The sequence below is a fragment of the Ptychodera flava genome (assembly GCF_041260155.1).
Source record: "Ptychodera flava strain L36383 chromosome 23 unlocalized genomic scaffold, AS_Pfla_20210202 Scaffold_23__1_contigs__length_28996876_pilon, whole genome shotgun sequence".
Taxonomy (NCBI): Eukaryota; Metazoa; Hemichordata; class Enteropneusta; family Ptychoderidae; genus Ptychodera; species Ptychodera flava.
Window position 1 is genome coordinate 2,514,226 of NW_027248277.1, and position 26,629 is coordinate 2,540,854.

The 26,629-nt window shown below is 35.8% G+C and overlaps 2 protein-coding genes across 5 annotated transcripts in view; both read right to left on the reverse strand.

Annotated features, from left to right (window-relative positions):
• Positions 1-2,240: 2,240 nt before the first annotated feature.
• Positions 2,241-26,629, reverse strand: part of LOC139123472 (gastrula zinc finger protein XlCGF57.1-like) — a 30,838-nt gene continuing 6,449 nt past the window's right edge. The window contains exons 1-3 of one of the 4 annotated variants that reach the window (XR_011549682.1): positions 10,810-11,003; positions 5,491-6,117; positions 2,241-4,312 (exon numbers count right to left, since the gene is read on the reverse strand). Coding sequence is in view for 3 of the 4 variants with exons in the window: in XM_070689627.1 (XP_070545728.1) it covers positions 3,084-4,312; positions 5,491-5,701 (1,440 nt within the window). In the remaining variant the exon portion in view is untranslated. Of the gene's footprint in view, positions 4,313-5,490; positions 6,118-10,809; positions 11,004-23,772; positions 26,425-26,629 lie in introns of those variants that run through there. The other 3 variants (XM_070689627.1, XM_070689626.1, XM_070689625.1) reach the window with 3 other exon arrangements.
• LOC139123475 (uncharacterized) overlaps positions 23,773-26,629 on the reverse strand; it is a 1,125,851-nt gene continuing 1,122,994 nt past the window's right edge. Inside the window, exon 4 of the transcript XR_011549683.1 lies at positions 23,773-23,960. The gene's annotated coding sequence lies outside the window, so the exon portion shown is untranslated. The remainder of the gene's footprint in view (positions 23,961-26,629) is intronic.

The window sequence follows — 26,629 nt, forward strand, 5'->3', positions numbered from 1 at the left end:
AGCTTACAGTGTACTTCACTTCATGTTTTCCCTAATCCGCTTACTAAGATGATAAATTCGGCATGATATTTTACGTCTTGGGACATGTACAATTCTTCGAAATAAACTAACCACTTCACACATTCTACAACAACTTTTGTAGTCGAACAGATCCCCTTTTTGCCGTGAATTATACCTATTCATTTTGGCACCTTTTCTTCACACATTCTATTACAGCACCTGTACAATGTGCATGAACAGAGGAAAGTTTTAACAACTATAATTAACCTGTTTCCATGCAGGATTTCTTGAAATAGTCCATTGCTGAACTTAGTTCAGAGTGTTGAGAAGACAAAATTTATGTCTAATTGAACTTGTACATAGTTATAATTGGCTAAAGTGTTGTCTTACGGCTAAATTCAGGCCCTGACACCTTTTGGACACCCCTAACAATAATAGTAAAGTCCGCTAGGTACTTCCGTGGCAGCATACTTGACAAGGTCCGTAAATTTTACAAAATAAGTTGATAGTAAATACCTGTAGTCTAGTTGGATCCGAACTCAATTGCGAAACCGTGTGTAACTGTAGCCAAGCCTATTTGAAGACACATTTAGTCACTGGTGGCGCTATTAGATATCGCTGATCTCCTCACTTTGGATCAATACTCCGTCGGAAAACAACTCTGTGACATTTATGATATAGTGTGGTGAAATATGCATCCGGAAATTAGCATAATGGTTGATAAAGATTTATTTGATTAAAAAAGAAAGAAGTATAAAGTTGCATAGAGTGCTCTGGGCGAAGCAAATCGACAAATTATTTTGACAATGATAATTATGTTGACACAAAGCACGACAAAGCAAATTGCAGGGATGCCATCATCTTGTGTTTGTGGCAAACTCTGACTGTGGCAGGGACCGTGACCAAGAATTTGGTTGAAGGGTGGATAAATATGTCATTATCGAAGAAGATACTGTTACAGAGGTTTGACTAAATTTTCAGCTGTATATTTCGTTCTTAGATTTTTCATGAGAGGATTCGCCGGCACAAACCATGTATCTAGGCTAATCCCCTGAACGCGGAAAATTTCCACGTTACCGAATTAATGGTTTATGACTCCCCAGAGAGTAAATAAACTACCGATCTAGTAGAACAAAAGATCACAATGTTTGTAAATATGACACAACGCGTGATATTTGCAGAGCAATCACCGAATGACAGTCAGTTCACACCTCAAGTAAGGTATCTTTTCATATGGAAATGATTTTGAACCTACAGCGCTTGTGCCGGGGAATCTTGGCATGTTTATGTTTATGCAGAAAATAAATTTGTTGAACGAGCTCGGTGGAGTATAAATATGGTTTATATGACACATGTTTATGGATTGTACACTTACTTTTAATACAAAATCGTAAAATATAAACATGTAGCCTTTCATTAAAGATCTGTACCTTTGGTCGTTTTCTATTTTGTTTGTTTCTGTGTATCATCTGCAGTTTCTGGTTTGAATCCCTGAACCATGGAGAAATTCCTAATATTTAGCTCATAAATATATGAGTATAATCTGCATTGTTATTGTTTAAATTTTGTATTCAGGTCCGGACTAGAATACATTTATCAACAATTATATTGGTCATTTCACATGTACAGACTGTGTTGGCAAGAAGGACACCAGGCATTTGTCATGATGGTCGGATTATAGTAAAATTCTGTAGTTGATACATTGAAACAGTGCAGTGAAAAATTTGTCAACAGTTACAGCTAATGTCCCTTTAAATGAAAACAAAATTTACAATGTATGATGTTGGTGTTATTGTATGGATTGTCTATTTAAAACTGTAATCATCATTTAAGAAGAGTATCTAAAGCCTGGGATCTAAAATATTTATCTTATTGACAAAACAATGCAAATACATATTATGTGTAGGAACTCATAATCTGCGAACCCTCTCCGGCTACGAAGTATGCTGTGTTTCCTCTGAAGTGTAGTGCACACGGTAATAAAGTAGTCAACAGTACCTAATCTTACACAAACTTGAATAAACAAACAAACGAACGAACAAACAAACAAACTGAACATATGGATTGCAGAAATCAGGTGTACTTATGGTACATACTAAATACAAATTAAGGAACCCTGGTGTTTCCAAAGAGAGACTGGAACATTTCAAGATATTTAGTTCAGAAACAGTTAAAGTTTGGTAGGACTAGTTTGAGGTTTGATGTACATGACATAATTAAATACAAAGGAAACAACGTAATCACATTCAATAACTATTGAATACTTTATTTTAAACATTTATCTCATTTCAGATACCTTGAAATCTTACATTACGAAACAAAAACACTAAATAACTTAAGAATAGAGTCACCAAGTAATTACAGGTTACACAAGGAAAATTGAACGCCATGCAAATTGGCATTTAGAGGACGAGTGGGTGCAGCTTTACCTTTAGACTGGGGACACAATAAATGATGTATATAATGTCAAAGAGATAAGACCAAGGAATTGTGAAATGAAAATATAATCTTTTACTGAAACAATATACATTTAGAAGTCTATGTAGTCAGTCAAAACAAGCCTAATGTTTTGTCAAAATAATGTTCCCTGCCATTGAATGAAAATTGTTGAACACTATACATAAATACTTCTGCTAACTTTCATTATAAGAAGCCTGTAAGAAAGACCACAACAAAAATCATGGCTACAAAATATTAAAAGGACACTAAACAAAAACGTATATATACGTATATATTACACGCTTGAAGGCATCAATAATGATGAGATTATTAGAAATTGTCAACAGTGAAATCTCACGTGACAGAATTAACATAGAATGCGCCTTGGGGATAGACATTTAATTCAAGCTCTCATTTCTTTACAATCCTTTCCCAGTCTTCCACTCGTTGCAGATCATTATAAAGATCTCTGAGCGAGAAAAACTTTCACAGCTTTTCTTTCTCAAAAATGGAAACATTTATTTTTCCCTTTAGAGTTAAAATAAAGGTGGGGCAATTCAGAATCACAAATCAATTGTTTTCAATGACAAATGTGAACATTTTACGTTTGATTGAGTGTGAGCAGGCTACAAACATTCCTGGGTCTACCTGTTGTGTATTCTGGTGTGTTTAAATAGATTTTCCCTCAGTTTACATCGATATCCACATACATCACATTGCCAGGGTTTTGCATCACTGTGTACAGACTTAACATGTGAAGTTAGTGTACGTTTTAGCCTAAAAACACGTGGGCAAAGATCGCATTTGAGTGTTGGTTCACTATGAGTTAAGGCATGCAATCGTAAATTAGTACTCCTCTTAAACTGGCGTCCACAAATATCACACAGATATTCAGGCTTAGCACAGTCCCTAATACAATGATTGCGATATTCAGATCTGACGTTGAAAATTTTCTTGCATATTTTACAAGTGTATTTCCTGGAAAGTTCACCATGGATTTCTAAATGGGTTTTCAAATCTGTCTTACTATAAAATTTCTTGTCGCAATAGGAACATCTAAATTTGTGTTCTAAGTGAACAATCTTCAAATGGTTTAACATATGTGTTCGTGTATCAAACGTTTCACCACACTCTGTACAGACAGCTGAAACTTTACTGTGTGAATGCTTTTCATGAGTTCTTTTGATCCCTTGTTTTGTAAACCTCAGGTCACAATATCTACACTTGAACTTTCTTTCAATGTGGGTGTTTTTGTGATTATTTAACGCAATGCGATTGGAAAAGACATGCTTGCACACGTCACATTCAAATGCACCATTTGAGTGTTTAAGGAATTTGTGTCTTGATCTTGATGAGCAACTCATGAATATTCGATCACAATACCTGCATGGAAACACTGGTATCTGTTCTGCATGAGAATCAACCATGTGATTTTGCCAATCCTTCAGTAGAAAGTCTATTCCACAATACTTACATTTCTGTCTGGCACAAATGCCCAATGACAGATGTAAACTCAATCCTTCCTCTGTTTTATAACCCTTACCACATTTCTCACAACTGTAAGATTTATCACCAATCATGGCTTTTCGTATTCTCTCTTTGTGGGTTTCTAACTCTTTGTCTGTCATGGGTGGCTTTTTGGCGCGCTCATATTTTTTTCTCACACGCTTAGGTTTTTCAATTCTACTCATTGAGGACACATTGCAACTTGTGGCCAAAGTATTTGTTTGATTAGTGTCATCACTTATGGAGTTGTCGTCATCACTCGTTTCATCATTTTCTGTGTCTCTGTTTCCGTGGTAACTAGATCCTAAGTTTGACGTTGATGCATCAGGAGAGCAGCTTTCCTTCTCGCCACCATTCTGTAGAGCAGCTGAAAGAAAATCACGGAGAATGAATGGTTAATGCAAAACTAGTGTAAAATATGCCATCTACTCACAGCAAAATGACAGTTTTGTATTTGTCAATTCCAGTATTATTAAAGTAGTTCATCCCAATGTATGACATATTATAGCATATATGGACATAACAGATCTTGGTAGAAGATCATTTTAGCCTTGTTTATAGACAGAACGAATGAAGAAAAAACAAAAGGATTCAAGGCATTAACAATTTGTTTATGCCTTGCATTATCAATGTGCAGCATCTGAAAGGCTTTCAGCTTATTGATTGGCAGATTAATATTCACATTAATAAATATCTTGAAAATAGAGAACTATCTACACCATAACCTTAGCCTTAGATTTTTAAGTAGCGGTGAATAAATACAATCTGCCAATCAGCTATATCCAGAATTATATTGACATTAATAAATATCTACTAAATAACCAATGGCCTTAACAATAGCTTTACACTAAGACTTTTTAAGTAGCAGTGAATAATTACAATCTGCCAATCAGCTATATCCAGAATTATATTGACATTAATAAATATCTACTAAATAACCAATCGCCTTATAACAATAGCTTTACACTAAGATTTTTTAAGTAGCAGTGAATAATTACAATCTGCCAATTAGCTATATCCAGAATTATATTGACATTGATAAATATCTACTAAATAACCAATCGCCTTATAACAATAGCTTTACACTAAGACTTTTTAAGTAGCAGTGAATAATTACAATCTGCCAATCAGCTATATCCAGTTTTATATTCACATTAATAAATAGCTACTAAATAACCAATGGCTTTAACAATAGCTTTACACTAAGACTTTTTAAGTAGAAGTAAATAATTACGATAGCTATATCCAAACTGCTGCACATTGTTCCATATAAGATGACGAGCTTAAGATAGTTATAGTGAGGTGCAAACCTCTGCATATCTCATTGTGAGTTGATATAACGATTGCCAAATAAAGATGAACACTGCTGTTATAAGTGGTTTGATTGAAAAAAGTATTGTAATTTCCATCATTTCACACAAAACCTGAAAAGATGCCAATTAACTCTACAAAAACACTTTGCTTGGCTCCAAGCTGTGGTTTTCAGCTGTGCAATTGTAATGTTAACGAAATTCCATGAAGGATGAAAATGATAAATAAACTAACCTATAGGACTATTTTGATGACAGCTCTCCTGACTTTTCAACTTTCCAAAAAACTCTGCCCCTTCCAACTCCATCTGGTTTTGCAGAGTTTCTTCACATGATCCAATTTCTGTATAGGTTTGGTTAGTATCTGGATCACAAGTTTTTCTGCCATTGTTTAGTCCATTTATATCTCCTATGCCATCATTCAATTTAGCTACTTGTGTATCCATGTTTGATTGTTGTCGATTGATATTGATATGATACCTTCTTCAACCATGACACTGTCTCCTGATTGGCTATTATTGTCAGCCATATTGACATCATTTTGCGAATCAATAGTTTCCCTTGTGATGTTGGTGAAGGAATTCTGCTTCAAAAGTACACCTTCATTCTTTGTAAAAATGTCACGATTTCTATTGTCTCTATTATAAGTATCCGTCGACGGTTCAACTATCGTATGTGTACCGTTACTTTGAAAAGTAGCTGTAGGACACAGTGCGACATTCACATCACCTGGTTTTACTTTCAGTCCAGTTGTGAGAAATTCTCTGACAAAGTCTTGACTTCCAATATACTGAGATGACAGCCCATCTTCAGAGACAATGACAAAGACTTTGCAAGCAAACTTCTCCAGTAAATCTTTACACTAAAGAAGAAAACGACAGAAGAAAAGATTGGATGGTTGATTCGAAGAGAATAGTTGTGATATAAATGTACACATCATTGTCAAATGCAAGTTTGAAGTTGTATCAAAACAATTCTCTACTCTTTGATTTCATAAAGCTTTATATATTATCTGCATTGCCATTGGAATGACGTCTAGAAAGTTTCAAGAAATTCACATATTGACTGTGATGGTTGAACAACCAAAGGTTAGACAGTTGGTAGACATTGATACTGAAATGTACAGGGCCTCAAACTTACTGGTACCCTACGTACAATGTCACGCATGGCTTAATGATTAATTCTGTTGAAATATTTTAAAATAATGGCCATGGTCAGATTGAAGCATTCCAAGAGGAGTTTTCAAGTATCATGCCCCGAGCTGCCCTGTTTACTGCATCATTACATTTTGGGGGCTAATGAGGGGTGTGTAGGGCTGCCACGTAACCACTACTGACCGGAAGCTAACTTCCGTAGTCATGGTAATGAGTTTCATTTTAATAGCCATCTGAAATTCCTATTGTTCATTCATATGATGCAGACGTGTTATGCCTCTCTCAGTTTCTCGAAAGTGTTTGTACTGAGACAAGTTCAATGAAGCCTAAGTTCAACAACGTATGGGTAATGAATCTTACGTTCTATCATAGGGTACAGGGGAAAGTCCCCTGGGGTGGGGAGGAAGGTGTTGTTTGTGCAACGGTTTACCTTATTTGATTTTATTAATTTTGACGGTGATAAATCAAATAAAGAGTTCAACTCCACACCGTCTGACTGCTTTATTATTGCCGACAAGTCCTTATCTCCTCTCCAACTTGTGTATACACCACTGTAATTGCTCCGAAAACATTGCCAACTTGCTAATCCGCTGTCCGTATCAGAGGATTAAGTGATTGAGTCAACACCACAGCCGTCCCACACGCATTAAAAATAAGGAAAGGGTTGAAGATCTCAGACACAGTGTCACAAAACAACGCAAATCTGGGCAGATGTAGAAGTCAATCAAAATTTAACGACTATCAAAAGCATCGCTATACCGATGAACTGCTACATGCCGAAGTAACACCGTCTAAAATGGTCATCTTGAGCCAAAAAACCAACCTACATTTTTGAGTCAGTCATGGTCCGATGTCATCCGTAAAAGTCGGAAGTAGAACCTTTTGACCTCAAATCTGTTTATTTCCAGTCCAGAAGTAAACATATTTCCCATGATGCGTTTGATGTTATATAATAATCGCAATCATACCAATCCAAAGTCCAATAACACTAGGTCGGAATTCGTAAATGTAAAAGTAAAATGTAAAAGTTCGTATATCATGCTATGAGCATGCTACACCCCACGGCCGGTTGAGGTCGTGGCCGTAAAGTGTAAAATGTTTCCCGACATTTCAAGCTCTGAGTCTGACTTTTTTCCCGGTAATTTTTCTCAATTTTTCTCTCTATGCATGTACACCGGTAGACTTGGTTCAAGCCTGTGATTTGTGAATGTTTGAGTGGAGTGAACGCAATGATTTGTATTTTGCTTTCATGTGAAACGCGCGCGTGAGTGGACGCGATGAGTAGGGTGAACGCGATGAGTGGAGTGAACGCTATACAGCGGAGTTTCACCCGGAATCACGGCAGAAACTAACTCACTACTGCGCAGACTCAAACGTGACGCATTCAATCGCTGGGAAAACCTGGCGTGAGCTGCCAAATTCCGGATAGGTTTGTACGAAATAGGAGAGACACAAAAGAAACTATTATAAATGATTTTATTTTTTTTAAATTCACCGACTTGAACCAAGTCTAGTACACCGGCAACCCCAGGCACCTGTGGGTCAATCGAGGTGGTAGCTTATTCAGCCACAGAAAAGGAGAAATATTTTCTCCTTGTAGCGAGGCTCGGACAGCATCAACCGAACGAACACCGCTGCAGGCAGCTCAATATAGATTGATGTATGTCAGTATTATACACTATCTGTATTATTCGATGCCACCATCGATGCATCGTCACAGGACATCTAGCGTCTATCGTAAACGTAGTACACCGTCATCGACTGTGACTGACTCGTTTGCCCGGCCTCCCCGCTAATACATAAACGACTATCCATACCAATGAAGTTCTCACCTACCGGTATTCCAAAAGAACCTCCACCATGTGCACATCGTATCAGCAAAACATCGTCAATGGCGAGGAAACACGACTTAGACTTTCTAGTATTACCCCTGGTATTACCAGGCTTGCGAATTTGCTTACATTTTCTTGCCTGTTCTCGTTTTAAAATCTTATTGTGTTTTTCCCTTCCGCGTCCATGTCTATGATGTCAAGCGTAAGTTATAGTATTTTCCTCAAAGACGGACAGCCCTCGCTTCAGTTTCCGAGAACTAGATGGATAAAATCATCAACCTTTTGTTTAGTTTTTTGTTTGTTAAGGTACTGTTTCTTCAAGCATGCCTTTTCAATAAAAACGATTTCATGGTATTTGATACATCGTCTGTGTATGTATTCTGTCTGTAAAAACGTCAGCGGCTGCGTTTAGGTTGTTGCGCGGCACAACAGAGGGTCCACGCTGACTTTTATATATTTTCGCTGTATTGTTATGCACTTTCCATCATTATCATTCTTCAAACATGCAACTCAACGACGGCAGCACATAATATGAATGAACTAAAAGCATGGACTTAGCTTTTTAAAGTCCTAGGGTAGGAAAATGCAGTCAGGAACTTAATCTATATCATCAAAAATTTTGTAACGTAACGGTTGGTGTTCTCCTTCAGGCCGTTCAGATTTATTTTAAATTTTTCTGAGCTTTCTCTCCACATGGCTGTTGATATTGACTTTTTTTAACTTTTCTACATTTTCTCTCCTGATCGGTCGGACGGTAGCCTAGTTGATTTCATCACAGACAAGATTTCAGGTTTCCGATTTTTTCCCAATATTTTCTCTCCATAACCGATCGCGCAAGGTCGTGGCTGCCAGTGTAAAGATTTGAATTTTCACATGTTTCTCAACGACCGTCGCTTTCAGGTATATTCGACTTCATTTTCTGTCCACGGCCGGTTGAGGTCGTGGCCGTAAATTGTTAAATGTTTCCTGACATTTCAAGCTTTGAGTCTGACTATTTTCCCGGTAATTTTTCTCAACGATCGGTCGTGAGGTCGTGGCTGTAAAGCCCGACATTTTCTCAATGATCAGTCATGAGGTCATGAGGTTATAGCTTTCAGGATTTGACTTTTTTCCTGGTTATTTTTCTCAACGACCGGTCGCGAGGTTGTGGCTTTCAGGTTTTCGACTTTTTTCAGTAATTTTTCTCATTTGCCGGTCACTAGGGAGCTCCTTTACCGTTTATTTATGAATAATAAGTTGTTTACCTTCCTGTTTATTTACGAATTCATTAATATTTTAAGCGTCCACTAGTTTTATGGACGACATCGTGACACTGCGTCTGAGATCTTCAACCCTTTCCTTATTTTAATGCGTGTGGGACGGCTGTGGTTTTGACTCAATCACTTAATCCGCTGATACGGACAGCGGATTAGCAAGTTGGCAATGTTTTCGGAGCAATTACAGTGGTGTATACTCAAGTTGGAGAGGAGATAAGGTGTAGAGTTGAACTCTTTATTTGAAATATCACAGTCAAAATTAATAAAATCAAATAAGGTAAGGCCGTTGCACAAAACAAACCTTCCTCCCCACCCCAGGGGACTTTCCCCTGTACCCTGTGGTTCTATCTGGAGGTGGATTTTTTCCGTATATGTATTTTAAAATTTTCTCAAAATCACCCAACAATTAATTTAACCACCCAAAAATTCGGCGTTATTCAAAATCAGAAATCATGATCTAATGATTCTGTTTCATCATGGCTTTTTTTAGTCAGCGCAGTTAGGGGTATGGATGGCAGTCTCTCAGACCACTCTGCCGCCCAAAATATAATGGTACAGTGCGCGGGATAGCTCTGTGTCACCAAGCTATGTGTCAGTGGTTGTGGAGTTTTTAGACGGAATTGCCCCTTCACCGTGCTGGAGTTGAAAAATCTGCTCGACCTAATTTGCATTGGAATGCGCATCATGGTGGCGAAACAAATAGGCACATTATACAGATATGCGATAGCGTACTCGACCCCGGAGTCTTTTTTGTCGGGGAGCCACGAACCATCCTTATCATGTCATGTACAACAAACTTCAATATTTAATAAAACCAAAAGGTTTGCAAATGTCCTTAAAAGAACACTTAATAACACAAGGGCAGTGATCGAACTGTGCACTTTATAATAGCTGCACAGCCCTGAGTACCGTGCTGTGTGTTCCGGGCGTTACACGGCCCCCACCACATGTGGTGGGGGCCGTGTTCGAGGTTTTGTTTGGGGAGGTTTTGTTTGGGTAGGTTTGTCAGACCATGGAGCTACCCAAATGCTACCAGATGTAGCTACCAAATGTAGCTCCATGGTCAGACCAGGTTTGCCGACCAACCCGTATACCCAGGCAAAAATCGAACAGCAGCATTGCAGCCGACTTATAACCCCATTGTTTCACTTTAACAGGCTCTGATTACCAAGCGGGGCATAAATTTGTATCGCATGGCAAATTTAGCTCACTGTACGAACGGCCGAGGTCAAGTTATATCAGTAGTAAAGATGACAACAGAGCTGTAAATTTACAGACAGTGCCGCCGAACGCTTGCATTGAATGGACTTACTTCCGTAAACACTCGATTTTTCAACGTGCTTGTTAAACTTCTTGGAGGATATACAACGGCTGGTTTTGAAGAAGTCATATCCATTGCTATATTTTCTTGACTGGCTATGATGTAGGAAGGTTGTGTATAAAAATAAGTACGTGAAGAAAGTCACTGAGCGGCCTTTGGGTCAAGTTGCTTGACCTCTAAAGTTCTCATCGGCTTCAGATTCAGGTTCAAAATCTCTTCAGGTTTCGGATTTAACAGGATTAGCCTTACCATTGATACGTCCATGGCATAACTATGCATTTTGGCTGAGTTTTTAAACTTTCTGAGAGTGACATCAACAAAGATAGTCTCACAAGAGAACTTGAATAAGATTCATAAGATTCATCTAATTATTTATTAAAATGAATAATTCAGACATAGGTATAAATAGTTTAAAATTACAAATTTGCTAATTAAGAATATAGAATAGAGAATTTAAAGATTCAAGAATTATTCTAATATACAAGTGAAGGGTCTTTAATTAACAAACCATTGTGTTGTATCAAAGAATTAATGAATTCAGCTACAAATGAACATACAGCTTGGCCACTGATGGCGCTATTAGAGATATTGCCGACCTACTTAACTTACAATGGTCAATGCTCTTAATAAAACACAACGTAGTACACAATATTCATGATTTAATGTAATGAAATATACATTCAGATATAAGGAAGTTTGTGTATGTGAGGGAGCATTCGTTTTTTACGGGGGGGGGGGGGGGTCGGTGGAATTTGAGCGACAAATGAAATTCTATCTCAAAGCACCAAGCAATGAGAATAGAATCAATCAAAAAACTCCTCCGTTTTATTCACATGTCAAACATGACTTCCATAAGGACAACAGTGTATGGTGTAATTGTGACTATGACTTACTCTGTAATATTTATAATATTGAACATTTACATTTTAGTAGTGGTATTTTTGATTATGTATTCCTGAGTTGATGTTTGTTTGTTACATTTTAATCCTACGGGTAGTGTATCTTTTTTCGTCTCAATTTACCTTTGTTAAGTGCCAGAAGAAGGGACCTCCCCAAAAAATCGATGTTAGAAAGAGAGGGTTCATTGATCGCATTTCTCACTTCTTTAATTCATTTTACATTACTAGTAATATTGATTTCTTTAACGAATCACTGCAACTTTACAAAACAAACATCTTGGCAGTTTTGTCTGAATTTGATGATTCTTTTGTATGTTTCTTGTATTTATCATACATGCTATGCCTGTATTGCCATTCTCCTATTGTTCAGACGGTTCTGATATGAACCCATTTTTTTAACTAGTGAAAATACGAATTAATCTAAAGCCCTTGCTAAATCAGTGCGCACGAAACACAAGTTATTTACCAAAATGAAAAAGAACTCTAACAATGCTCGTTACAAAACAACTTATAAATCGTACAGAAATATCCTTAGCAGGCTTCTGAAGTAAGCAAAAAGAAGTTACTATTCAAACAAATTACAGTCGGCCCAGGGAAATACAAATAAGACATGGCAAGTGATTAACGAAATTTTAAATAATTCGACAAATAACTATACCCCCCCCCCGCAAAATATTTTCACAGGAAAAAAAATAGTAAAAGACAGCCTCGATATTGCAAACGAATTTAATAATTTTTTCTCTACTGTCGGTATTAACCTTGCCTCACAAATCACTCCTGCAGGTGACTTTACTAGCTACCTACATGGCAACTATCAGAATTCTTTTTTCTTTCACCCTCTCACGGATCAAGATGTTTTTAATGTAATTAGGATCCTAGATCCACGTAAAGCTGTCGGTCCGGACAATATTCACCCACTGTTAATTATTCATGCTTCGCCTATTATATCCCACCCATTTGCCCACGTAATTAATTGTTCTTTGCAGCAAGGTATCCTTCCCAATGATTTAAAGTTAGCAAAAGTTGTTCCAATTTACAAGAAGGGCTCTCCTGAAAATGTAAGCAATTACAGACCCATCTCAATTCTCCCAACTTTCATCAAAATTATCGAGTCAATTGTGAACAAACAAATTATCCGCTATCTTGAGAAAAACACATACTTATATAATTATTGAGACACAGTTTGGGTTCCGCAAACGTTATAACACGAAATTGGCCCTCAAAGACTTAGTCACTGATATTAGCGACTGTCTAGATAAAGGTTCTCTCACCTTTTGAATATTCATCGATTTTAAAAAAGCCTTCGACACCATCAATCATGACATCTTGATTCATAAACTGCACCACTATGGCATCAGAGGTGTTCCAGTTACACTGGTTTAAGAATTACTTGACATCCCGTCAGCAATTTGTCAACATCAATAATGTAACATCTCCTTACTCTCAGATCCAATGTGGCGTCCCACAAGGTTCAATACTCGGTCCAGTTTTATTTTTTATTTATATCAATGATATCACTAATTTTTACTAATAGGTTCCAGTTTCGACTCTTTGCAGACGACACCAATTTGTTCAAGTTTATTGATAGCAACCAAATTGACTTTATGCAAATGAATTCTGACTTCCATGAGGTTTGTAATTGGTGTCGGGCAAATAAACTTACAATTAATATTGATAAAACAAACTATATGGTTATTAAAACATCACGTAAACATGTTATTGCTAATGGGAACCTAGATATTGATGGCCATAAAATAGAAAGTGTTCCTTCTGCAACCTATCTTGGAGTCACCCTTGATGAAAATATTACGTGGAAGGCGCACATCCAGAACGTTATCAAAATCATTGCCCCGAAGGTTGGTATAAATTCACAACTTCGTCACTTTGTACCTAGAAATGTCCTCCTTCTGTTGTACAACTCGCTTATTCTGCCACACATCTCCTATTGTATTGAAATCTGGGGCAATACTTTTACGACTTACCTTGAGCCATTGCATTTACTCCAAAAGAAAATTACTCGCCTGATCACCTTCTCTGATTACCGTGCCCACTCTGCCCCTTTATTCAAACAACTTTGTATTTTAGACATTTTTAAACTTTGTAAATTTCACACCTGCGTTTTTGTATTTGACTTGTTACATGACAACTATGCCCAAGACAAAGGTCGTTACGTCGACACAATTCCCCATGACTATCCTACCCGTTTTTCTATTCAAGACAACTTTTACCAACCATCAACCTCTCACTAAGTAAACACCAAATAAGGTATGCAGCAACAAGTTTTTGGAATTCACTCCCCACTCGTATTTAACGTATAAATTGTAGACAGTCATTTAAACAAACTTTGAAAGTCCATCTACTTCATCATTAGTGGATCATGCATGATCTTCCACTACATGTATTTGACCATTAAACCTCCTGTTTCTGGTTTACCATTTTACTGATACAATGTATTTATTTATAAATATCAGCTAGTTTATTTGTACACGAATATTGTCCATTAACAGATTTTATGTATAATCAATTAACTTCTTTCTACCCAGATTTGTATTCTTTATAATATTTACACAGTCAGGTCCTTGTATTAATTTCAACAGATAATTATAGCTACACTGGTCACGGTTGAGACTAGTTCTGATTGAACTATTTCCGTGACCCCATCAGATTGAAGTTTATATAAACATTCCTCTTTTCATGTTATGTATAGTATATTCATCTGATGAAATAAACTCAACTCAACTCAACTCAATATTTTCACTGTAACCGAACTACTTACAGCGACGCGTGACCTTCGCTAGTATGCATGATCTTCGTTGGTATATGTAAAACAGCTGAGCGAATAAGACATTCCGAAACGTCATTATGATTATGGTCAAAATTCTGTTGTTTGCAGTCACTTCATGGGCATTGCACTTAGCAGGCACAAGTACAGTTAGGCCTATGCCAAAAACATACAAACGAACGTGTTGAAAAATTGTATCATTTGCCGACACCTGTCATCGTTCACGCCCGCGGTCCCATGGCGGCGCAGTGTTTTCATGTCATCTACGCTGCTGAAGATTACATGTAAGATACCGGTTGACAGTGCATCATGATAGAACCGCTTTACGACAAGTTTCCTGTTGAGGAGCTTAAGTATATGGGCGGCAAATTACATCGTTTACAGCCGTAAATGAGCCGCAAAAGTCCAACCGCACTGAAAATACTCGCGACAGACAAGGTTGAAGGCGCACATAATATTTCCGATTTGTAGCTTTATACCTGTCAGTGAGATTCCCAGGTCATGATCGTGTCTGGTGGCGGTGCGGTGAGGGTTTCAGATACAATGTAAGATCTAGGGAAGTCAAGCTTTCGCTTAGGTTGTTAAAGGAAGTTTAGTTCTATTTAATTTATTTAGGCAAGCCAGGAACGAAAATATACGAGCAGACGACGGAAATACCTTTGAAATGTTTTATTCGTACAGCAACAAAATCACGAACGAGTTACGACCCTAGAGCTTACAGTGTACTCACTTCATTTTTTCCCTAATCCGCTTACTAAGATGGTAAATTCGGCATATTTTACGTCTTGGGACATGTACAATTCTTCGAAAAAAACTAACTGGTAAGGGTATAATATCCACTGTGCAGAGCTACTTGCTCCGTGCTCTCAGCTGTTCATACACGATCGAGTTTGAAATCGAACGCTGACCAGTGACCATCTTTTGAGAAATTGTGCCATTTCTGAAGCTGTGAAAGACGGTATATTCACTCCATGCAAATTGTATTGTCCTGTAATGTCCTTTGCCGTTTGGCATCCCACTTCACACATTCTACGACAACTTTTGTAGTCGAACAGAATCCCTTTTTGCCAAATGTTTTTGGCACCTTTTCTTCACACATTCTATTACAGCACCTGTACAACGTGCATGAATAGAAGAAAGTTTTAACGACTATAATTAACCTGTTTCCATGCAGGATTTCTTGAAATAGTCCATTGCTGAACTTAGTTTAGAGTGTTGAGAAGACAAAATTTATGTCTAATTGAACTTGTACCTAGTTATAATTGGCTTAAGTGTTGTCTTACGGCTAAATTCAGGCCCTGACACCTTTTGGACACCCCTAACAATAATAGTAAAGTCCGCTAGGTGCTTCCGTGGCAGCATACTTGACAAGGTCCGTAAATCTTACAAAATAAGTTGATAGTAAATACCTGTAGTCTAGTTGGATCCGAACTCAATTGCGAAACCGTGTGTAACTGTAGCCAAGCCTATTTGAAGACACATTTTGTCACTGGTGGCGCTATTAGATATCGCTGATCTACTCACTTTGAATCAATACTCCGTCGGAAAACAACTCTGTGACATTTATGATATAGTGTGGTGAAATATGCATCCGGAAATTAGCATAATGGTTGATAAAGATTTATTTGATTAAAAAAGAAAGAAGTATAAAGTTGCATAGAGTGCTCTGGGCGAAGCAAATCGACAAATTATTTTGACAATGATAATTATGTTGACACAAAGCACGACAAAGCAAATTGCAGGGATGGCAAATCTTGTGTTTGTGGCAAACTCTGACTGTGGCAGGGACCAAGAATTTGGTTGAAGGGTGGATAAACATGTCATTATCGAAGAAGATACTGTTACAGAGGTTTGACTAAATTTTCAGCCGTATGTTTCGTTCTTAGATTTTTCATGAGAGGATTCGCCGGCACAAACCATGTATCTAGACTAATCCCCTGAACGCGGAAAATTTCCGTGTTACCGAATTAATGGTTTATGAAAATGATTTTAAACCTACAGCACTTGTGCTTGGGAATCTTGACATGTTTATGTTTATGCACAAAATGAAATTTGTTGAACGAGCTCGGTGGAGTATAAATATGACATGTGTTTGTGGATTGTACACTTACTTTTCATACAAATTGGTAAACTACAAATATGTAGCCTTTGGTCATTTTTTATTTTGTTTGTTTCTGTGTATCATCTGCAGTTTCTGGTTTGAATCCCTGAACCATGGAGAAATTCCTAATATTTAGCTCATAAATATACCCTATATGAGTATAATCTGCATAGTTATTGTTTAAATTTTGTATTCAGGTCTGGACTAGAATACATTTATCAACAATAACAATGGTCATTTCACATGTACAGACTGTGTTGGCAAGCTGGACACCGGGCATTGGTCATGATGATCGGATTATAGTAAAATTCTGTAGTTGATACATTGAAACAGTTCAGTGAAAAATTAGTCAACATTACAGCTAATGTCCCTTTCAATGAAAACAAAGTTTACAATTAGTCCAGTCAATTTAGGGTTTAACCTAGGACTAATTGCAACAGAAATTATTTCTTCACCATGACCTTTGGAAAGGTCTCACTAATGACATATTAAAAGTATAGAAAAATATAAGGGGTGCAAATTGGTTAAATTTGCATATATTCAAATTAGCTATATATTGCCTGTAAAATGACTGCTATACTCACATTTTGGGCATGTAAACTGAATTCAAGTGACTTTTTTCTTTGCAACACAATTTAGTAAGGTTCAATAAGTTATTTTCTAAATGTCTTGAACAATAAAGAATATGCAAATTAAGTAATTTGCATATATTCACAGTTTTACCACTATTTCAGACAAAATGAATGTTTAAGCTCATATTTAAACAATTTTTTTTCTCTATGAAATTGTTAAGGCTTTGCAAGAATTACCTAAAACAAAAGAGGTTGACCTAATTTGCATGCATAATTTGCATATTTTAATACAAAATGCCCAATTTGCATAATTGACACAAACGGTCTTCTGTACACAATAAGCCTACAATAGCTTCCATTGACATTTTCTGGATATTCAGAAATGCAATGAATAAAGAGAAGAGTTTCAGAGAATTACTGTTTAAATAAAAGGAATCAGAATTCTTTCTTTGGATATTCTTCTTTCTTTTACGACGATAAGGTTATTCATAAAAAATCATTGGACGTGCTCAAGTTTTTGACATCAATTGTCATTTTCTCCTACAACATGTTCGATTGCAGTAAAATTTTTGAAGGAATATTTTATGCTTTTGGTCATTATCTTCAATGACGATGGAACTATTCAGTTACTAATAAATGGTTCACCACACTTAACAGTTGTGCCTGTGAATCATCCTTCTCATTATTAAACTATCATAAGTATAAATACGAACATCATTTGAATCACCATGATGGTAGTGGTGATGACAATTATTATGATGGTCATTATCGTATCAAAATTTCTTCCTCTTCCTCTCTGTTTACATCTTCCTCTAGGTGGTTCATTTGTTTACAGCCAGAATCCTTTCTTTGACAATAGAAAGTCTAGATTTTGCTTTCTGTCGGGGTTATTCATGCTACTGCAGTTCATTGTAGAACCCATAAGTATGGGGAAGGATAACTCAATGAAAAGATGTGAAGCATAGGATGATATAATTGTACTGCGTATCATATCAGATCTTAGATGTGCAAGTATCACTCATGGGGCTGTTATGTAATGGACTTCCCATTTGCAGATTATTAGACTTTTGCATTATTACCAATAAGATCGATTATTTAAAGAATTGACAGTCTGGCCAATCTGAGGTGAGACTTCCATAAGGTTCAAAATACAGGATAACCAATTTTATGATAATTTGATGTCAAAATTTGATATCCTAATCGATAAACTCGTTAACGGCAGCTTCTGCGATGCAAATCCCTTCACATCTTGGTTTTCTTGTTTCACGGTCATGAAAATTTGAAAGAGCAGCTAGACCATGTAACATTATGAAAAGTATCTAGATTTGCTTTTACCAGTGATTTAGATTATCATGATTCAGTCAACAGATTTTTTTCAGTTTTTCCTCAAATGCTATGGCTGTGTACGGTAAGATGTAACAGGAAATCTCTCTCTTCAGTCCACTATATGACTTTATATTAATTTTCAATTGTTGTCTTCAAGAAATTTCAAAATTTTGAGAAATGCAGTGTCCTTTGATTATTGTAATGTCTTTCAGCTGATAAAGGAACAGCTTTCCTAATCCATATTTCATGATAATTGGCAGTATTAAGTATAACAATTGTACCTCTATATCATCATGATCATTATAATTTATTTATCATTATTATCATAAATTTCTGTATGTGGCATGAACAGGCAAGTTGCACACAGTCAAAAGTATATCTGATTTACCAGTGACCACACAACCTGGTCTTTAATTACATTTTATCCACACTTCAGTAATCTATATTAGTAATACGGGTAAGGGTGAAAATAAAAGAAAGTAGAGCTGAAACACAAGTTTTTTCAGCCTCCCTTAGTACAAAGTGTTGGTTATTTGGCCAAGCATTTTGGTATGCATTAAGAAAATCTAAATCTTCCAGTAAGTTCCCAATGTTATTGACATTATGCAAATTCTCTAGATAATTGAAATGAACTATACGAATCAATCATTGTTTATTTTTACAGGGCTTTTCATTCTGTAGGCCCATTAGTATATAATCTTTAAAATGAGTTAAAATACACAGAAAATAAATAACCATGTCAATTTCTTTGTACTGAGCAAAATGTTCATTCAAGTTATAAAATGGACATCTTTCGATAGGAAGAATTTAAAGTATTAAATAACTTAAACAAGTAGTGTCTCTTAATGTAACTTCTCATTTTACTGATAACATAATTAATTAAAACAAGTTGACGTCAATTTGAAAAATTAAAGAAAATTACTTTAATGATCATCATATATGATTTATGCACATGAGGAATCGCTCAAAATTAGGTAAAATATATTTAGCAATGTTAGTAAAAACTTCCAATCTCTCTTTACGATATTGTAAAACCTTTCAAGTTTCAATTATTACATGTAGTACAGTGTAGGCATTTCCTATAAAATCTTTTAAAATTAGTCCTTTGCACAATGTAGATTGTATTAGGCTTTGAATATACCATTCTTGGACGTTTTAAGGTGAAGTACTACGAATTACGTCAAAATTAAGTTGTGGTGTCATTTTCTTGAAACTTTGCACAAATATTCTTGGAAGTTGTGCAAGTGCAAAAATGAAATAAAAAATGGGGGTCACCATGCTTGTTTCCATGGAAACGGACGTTAAAATGGGGTCGTTAGAAATAAATAAAAATGATATAATTCACTTAAACTAAAGAAAGCGATTATAAAACGCTTAGCAAATGAGTTAATTTTAATAAATATCAAGACTTAAGATCCATATTTATTGAATGTATAGTTTTCATGATGTTTGTGAAGAAATTTTAACATAAATATCGATTACAAAATGACGATATCGAAATTGTATCACTATATAATTTTCGAACTTTTCTTCCTGTCGCTTTGAATGGTGTCATTTTGACCAAACTTGGCGAATAAACTCCTGACATAAATACCATTTAGTTTACGCTTTTAATAAAGGGTGTCACCACGCTACTTTTTACAATATCTCCAGGTGAATGCGTAATTGCGCCATATAAATGGGAGAGAAATGTTAATTTTTCGCTCATATTGAATAAAACCAGCTTCCTAGGGGTCAAAATATGACAAGGTTATAGGTCACATGTATTTCTAAGACACTGGGTCAAAAAATTAGGTAAAAGCGCAATTTCAACAATGACAGGTGATGTTAAATACATGCGCTACAAATAACCCATTTGCGGCAGGCTGGAGTTAAATCTGCGCAGAAACGCTCTAAAGCGTGTGCGCGTCCGAATTCGTCGCCCTTTACCTTAAGTATTTAAGGTGAGGAAATAATTCATGTTCCAATTAGAAAAAGGAAGTGACATGGTTGACTTATTGGACAAGTGCAAATAAGAATTTTTTTATCGCTGTAAGATATATTTGAAAACATTCCCTGAAATAAAAACAAGAAAATGATGTTACATAGTCATTACAATGTCAGCTTATCTCTTAAATCACTTTCGTAAATAGATTATCAGCACCAGGTTTGTATAGCATCTATGACCCATTTAGCATTTGGGTAAATTAGCTGTCCTATGCACAACTTCATTAAATGCACTTTTCGCGATCCCTGGGATCGCCTTTGTTCTAGTCTGTAAGAGAATGATTGAGGTGTAAGAGCCTTTTGTTTTCCATTCAAATTGAAATCTGGTGGGTAAATTTTCTGATGAAAATATCTGGCGCTATGTAACTTCCATGACCCTACTAAAATTTAGTTCTAATGATCTCCGTTGTTTTTTAACATTATATATAGTCATTTATACTATAGGTCAAAAAAGGGAAAAGTAAAGTGGTAGGAGGGCACATTGCAGTTGTGTAAAATGAGGAATCTTAAATGATTTTATGCATTGCCTAGAAACACAAAAAGTACATTAAATAATGAAATTGCTTGAATTAAATATCAATTTGCTGAATATATTTTTAAGAAATCTATTAACAGCAACGATTTTGTTCCCTTTTCTAAGTTTTATATTTATTCAAATTATGCACTGTCTCCCCTCTTAACAGTCATTTTGTTTGTCATTCTATACATTCAATACAGAGTGGAAACAAAAACTACTTGTTGTGTAGATTAAATATAATTTTTAAGTGAAATGCAGTGGCAGCCATACTTGATTTAGGCAAATTAGGAATATTTCTCGGGCGATAAAATGTATTCAAAAATATTGCCTGGACAAAAATTAAGATAAATGCATACATTACTTGAACATAATGTCGCATTTTTCTCAATTCAATATGCATATTTCTCTTATCAGTGAATGTATTGCTCCCATTATCCGTTTATATCTATACAAATAAGGTAATGTTATAAATCTTAGATTGTATTGGACTTTTAGTATGTCATTCTAGGACCTCTCTAAAATACACAAAGAAATTTAATTCTATTGCAGTCAGAAGTAGCTCATATAGTTATTAACTAGGGACATACAAAGAAAAACGAAGTGTTGTGGCGGCCATATTGGATTTATGCAAATGAGGAATATTTCTATGACGACAAAATATTTTAATCAACATTGCCTGAACCAAAAACAAGGCAAATAAGCCCAAAACCCGCATATATGTTTAGCCAAATATTTTTAGTAGCAAGATTCTATCAGCACCTAGTTTGTAACCATAATCTTTTTACATATATGCAAATTAGGCATTGTTTACATTTCTAGATTATACGAGGCTTTTAGTATGTCATTGTAGGGCTTCTCTGAAATACACAGTGGATAAATAATTCTATTGCTGTCAGAAGTAGCATAAAAAGTTATTAATTGGGAAAAATACAAAGGAAATTGAAGGTTGTGGCGGCCATATTGGATTTATGCAAATTAGGAATATTTCTATGAAGACAAGATATTTCCATCAACATTACCTAAACCAAAAACAAGGCAAATAAGCCAAAAACCTGCATAACATATCATGTTTAGCCAATTATTTTTAGCAGAAACATTCTATCAGCACTTAGTTTTTACCCATAATCTTTTTACATCTATGCAAATTAGACACTGTTTACAATTCTAGATAGTACTAGGCTTTTAGTATGTTATTCTAGGACTTGTCTAAAATACAATGTGAAAAAATTATTCTATTGCTGTCAGTAGTAGCTTAAAAATAGTTATTAATTCGAGAAAAACTAAGAAAAGTGAAGTGTTGTGGCGGCCATATTGGATTTATGCAAATGAGGAATATTTGTATGACGACAAAATATTTTCAACAACATTGCCTAGACCAAAAAGGAGGCAAATAAGCCAAAAAACCCTGATCAAAAGCATGTTTAGCCACATATTTTAAGTAGAAACCGTCTATCAGCGACAATTTTATACCCATGAGCCCCCTTTACATTTATGCAAATTAGGCACTGTTGCACCTCTTAGATTTTATTATACTTTTAGTATGTTATTTCTAGGACCTTTCCAAAATGCATGGTGAAGAAATAATTTCTGTTGCAATTAGTCCTAGGTTTACCCCTTTTTGGCTTAGATTGACTGGACTAAATGTATGATGTCGGTGTTATTGTATCGATTGTCAATTTAAAACAGATATCATCTTTTAAGAAGTGTATCTAAAGCCTGGGATCTAAAATCTTTATATGATTGACAAAACAATTTAAATAGTAATGCAGATACATATTATGTGTAGGAACTCATAATCGGCGACCCCTCCTTGGTTACGAAGTATGTTGTGTTTCCTCTGAAGTGTAGTGCACACCATAATAAAGTAGAGGTCAACAGTACCTAATCTTACACAAACTTGAATAAACAAACAAACAAACAAACAAACAAACTGAACATACGGATATCAGAAATCAAGTGTACTTATGGTACATACTAAATACAAATTGAGGAACCCTGGTGTTTCCCAAGAGAGACTGGAACATGTAAAAGAGATTTTACTTCAGAAACAGATACAGTTTGGTAGGACTAGTTTGACGTTTGATGTACATGACATAATTAAATAAAAAATACCGTCAAGGACAGTATGCTCATATTTGGTTTGAATTGGTCCATCAAGAAATATTTAAACCAGAAAAAAAAGAACGACAAAAGTAAATAAGGTCTGAAACTTTAGGTACTGGAGGTCAACTTTAGGAACAGGCTTAGCAGAGGAATGTTCCAACACAGTCCTTTATGGTTTCAGCAGGGCTGCCAATTTGTATCAGTTAATGAACAATGACAGGAAATGACTCAAGCTCAGTGGAGTAACCTGTTTCAGTCACTGCCACCACTCCGACACATAATAGGTACACTGCATACAACTAGGTTAGAGATTACAAAATCTGTAACTCAGATGTGTGGGTTGTTTCGGTTAATGCCACCACTCCGGCACATTTGCAGGACTTTCCCTTTTTCTTACCTCATTTGCATATTTTTGACACTGATATGTTCAGTTGAACGTCACATCTCGACCACTGGGTTTACATGTACACCAAATACTGTGATGGTAGGTGCGGCGGTTTGGGAGCTTTTGCCTGTGACGGATATACATCTGCAAATACATAAATACATACATACATACATACATAGACAAACGGACACACAGACAGACAGCCACCACTGACTCACCATATAAGCTCTTTTTAGTATTTATATACATACCAAATAGAGCTAAAACAGAAATAAAGAGATTACTTTCTATAACTATTGAATGTTTTATTTTCAAAATATATTTCATGTCAGATACATTGAAATCTTACGCTACGATAAAAAACACTAAATAACTAAAGAATAGAGTCACCAAGTAATTACAGGTTACACAAGGAAAATTGAACGCCATGCAAATTGGCATTTAGAAGACGAGTGGGTGCAGCATTACCTTTAGACTGGGGACACACTAAATGATGTATATAATGTCAATGAGATAAGACCAAGGCATTGTGAAATTAAACACTAAATGATGTATATAATGTCAATGAGATAAGACCAAGGCATTGTGAAATTAAACACTAAATGATGTATATAATGTCAATGAGATAAGACCAAGACATTGTGAAATTAAACACTAAATGATGTATATAATGTCAATAAGATAAGACCAAGACATTGTGAAATTAAACACTAAATGATGTATATAATGTCAATGAGATAAGACCAAGACATTGTGAAATTAAACACTAAATGATGTATATAATGTCAATGAGATAAGACCAAGGCATTGTGAAATTAAACACTAAATGATGTATATAATGTCAATGAGATAAGACCAAGGCATTGTGAAATTAAACACTAAATGATGTATATAATGTCAATGAGATAAGACCAAGGACATTGTGAAATTAAAATATAAATCAAAAGGTACTGCCTGATATTTCTTTTCTGAAACAATATACATTTAGAGGTCTATGTAGTCAGTCAAAACAAACCTAATGATTTGTCAAAATAGTGTTCCTTGTCATTTAATGAGAATTGTTGAACACTAATGTACATAAATACTTCTGCAAAATTTGATTATAATGGGTTGGAATAGTATGTAAGGCCCAAGAAGCCTGTAAGAAAGACCACAACAAAAATCATGGCTACAAAATATATAAAGGACACTAAAACAAAAACGTATATGGTTCTACAATGTACACAATTCAGTTTGTGTGAGAAATATTTCAGTATTCACAGTAGTGAAATACTCGCATTCAGTGTTGAGTCATACTTTTCAAATTTAATATCCAATTACCAATTACTATCAATTGCACCGTTGGACAATTGTGGCATTACACGCTTGAAGGCATCAATAATGATAAGATTATTAGAAATTGTCAAGAGTGAAATGTCACGTGACAGAATTAACATAGAATGCTCCTCGGGGATAGACATTTAATTCAAGCTCTCATTTCTTTACAATTCTTTCCCAGTCTACTACTCGTTGCATCATTATAAAGATCTCGGGGCAAGAAACATTTTCACAGCTTTTCTTTCTCAAAAATGGAAAAATTTATTTTTCCCTTTAGAGTTAAAATAAAGGTGGGGCAATTCAGAATTTCAAATCATTTGTTGTCAATGACACTGTGAACATTTTACGTCTAATTGAGTGTGAGCAGGTTACGAACAATCCTGGGTCTACCTGCTGTGTATTCTGGTGTGTTTAAATAGATTTTCCCTCAGTTTACAACGATATCCACATATATCACATTGCCAGGGTTTTTCATCACTGTGTACAGACTTAACATGTGACGTTAGTGTACTTTTTAGCCTAAAAACACGTGGGCAAAGATCGCATTTGAGTGTTGGTTCACTATGAGTTAAGGCATGCAATCGTAAATTAGTACTCCTCTTAAACTGGCGTCCACAAATATCACAAAGATATTCAGGCTTAGTACAGTCCCTCATACAATGATTGCGATATTCAGATCTCACATGGAAAACTTTCTTGCATACCTTGCAAGTGTATTCCCTGGAAAGTTCACCATGACTTTCTAAATGGGTTTTCAAATCTGCCTTACTATAAAATTTCTTGTCGCAATAGGAACATCTAAATTTTTGCTCTGAGTGAACAATCTTCAAATGGTTTAACATATGTGTTCGTGTATCAAACGTTTCGCCACACTCTGTACAGACAGCTGAAACTTTACTGTGTGAATGCTTTTCATGACCTCTTTTGATCCCTTGTTTTGTAAACCTGAGGTCACAATATCTACACTTGAACTTTCTTTCAATGTGGGTTTTTTTATGATTATTTAACGTAATGCGATTGGAAAAGACATGCTTGCACACGTCACATTCAAATGCACCATTTGAGTGTTTAAGGAATTTGTGACTAGATCTTGATGAGCAACTTATGAATATTCGATCACAATACCTGCATGGAAACACTGGTATCTGTTCTGCATGTGAATCAACCATGTGATTTTGCCAATCTTTCAGTAGAAAGTCTATTCCACAATACTTACATTTCTGTCTGGCACAAATGCCCAATGACATATGTAAACTCAATCCTTCCTCTGTTTTATAACCCTTACCACATTTCTCACAATTATAAGATTTATCACCAATCATGGCTTTTCGTATTCTCTCTTTGTGAGTTTCTAACTCTTTGTCTGTCATGGGCGGCTTTTTGGCGCGCTCATATTTCTTTCTCACACGCATAGGTTTTTCAATTCCACTCACTGAGGACACATTGCAACTTGTGGCCAAAGTATCCGTTTGATAAGTGTCATCACTTATGGAGTTGTCATCATCACTCGTTTCATCATTTCCTGTGTCTCTGTTTCCATGGTAACTAGATTCTAAGTTTAACGTTGATGCATCGGGAGAGCAGCTTTCATTCTCGCCACCGTTCTGTATAGCAGCTGAGAGAAAATCACAGAGAATGAATGGTTAATGCACAACTGGTATGAAAATATGCCGTCTACTCATAGCAAAATGACAGTTTTGTATTTCTCAATTCCAGTATCATTAAAGTAGTTCATCCCAAATTGTATGACATATTATAGCATATATGGACATAACAGATGTTGGTAGAAGATCATTTTAGCCTTGTTTACAGACAGAACC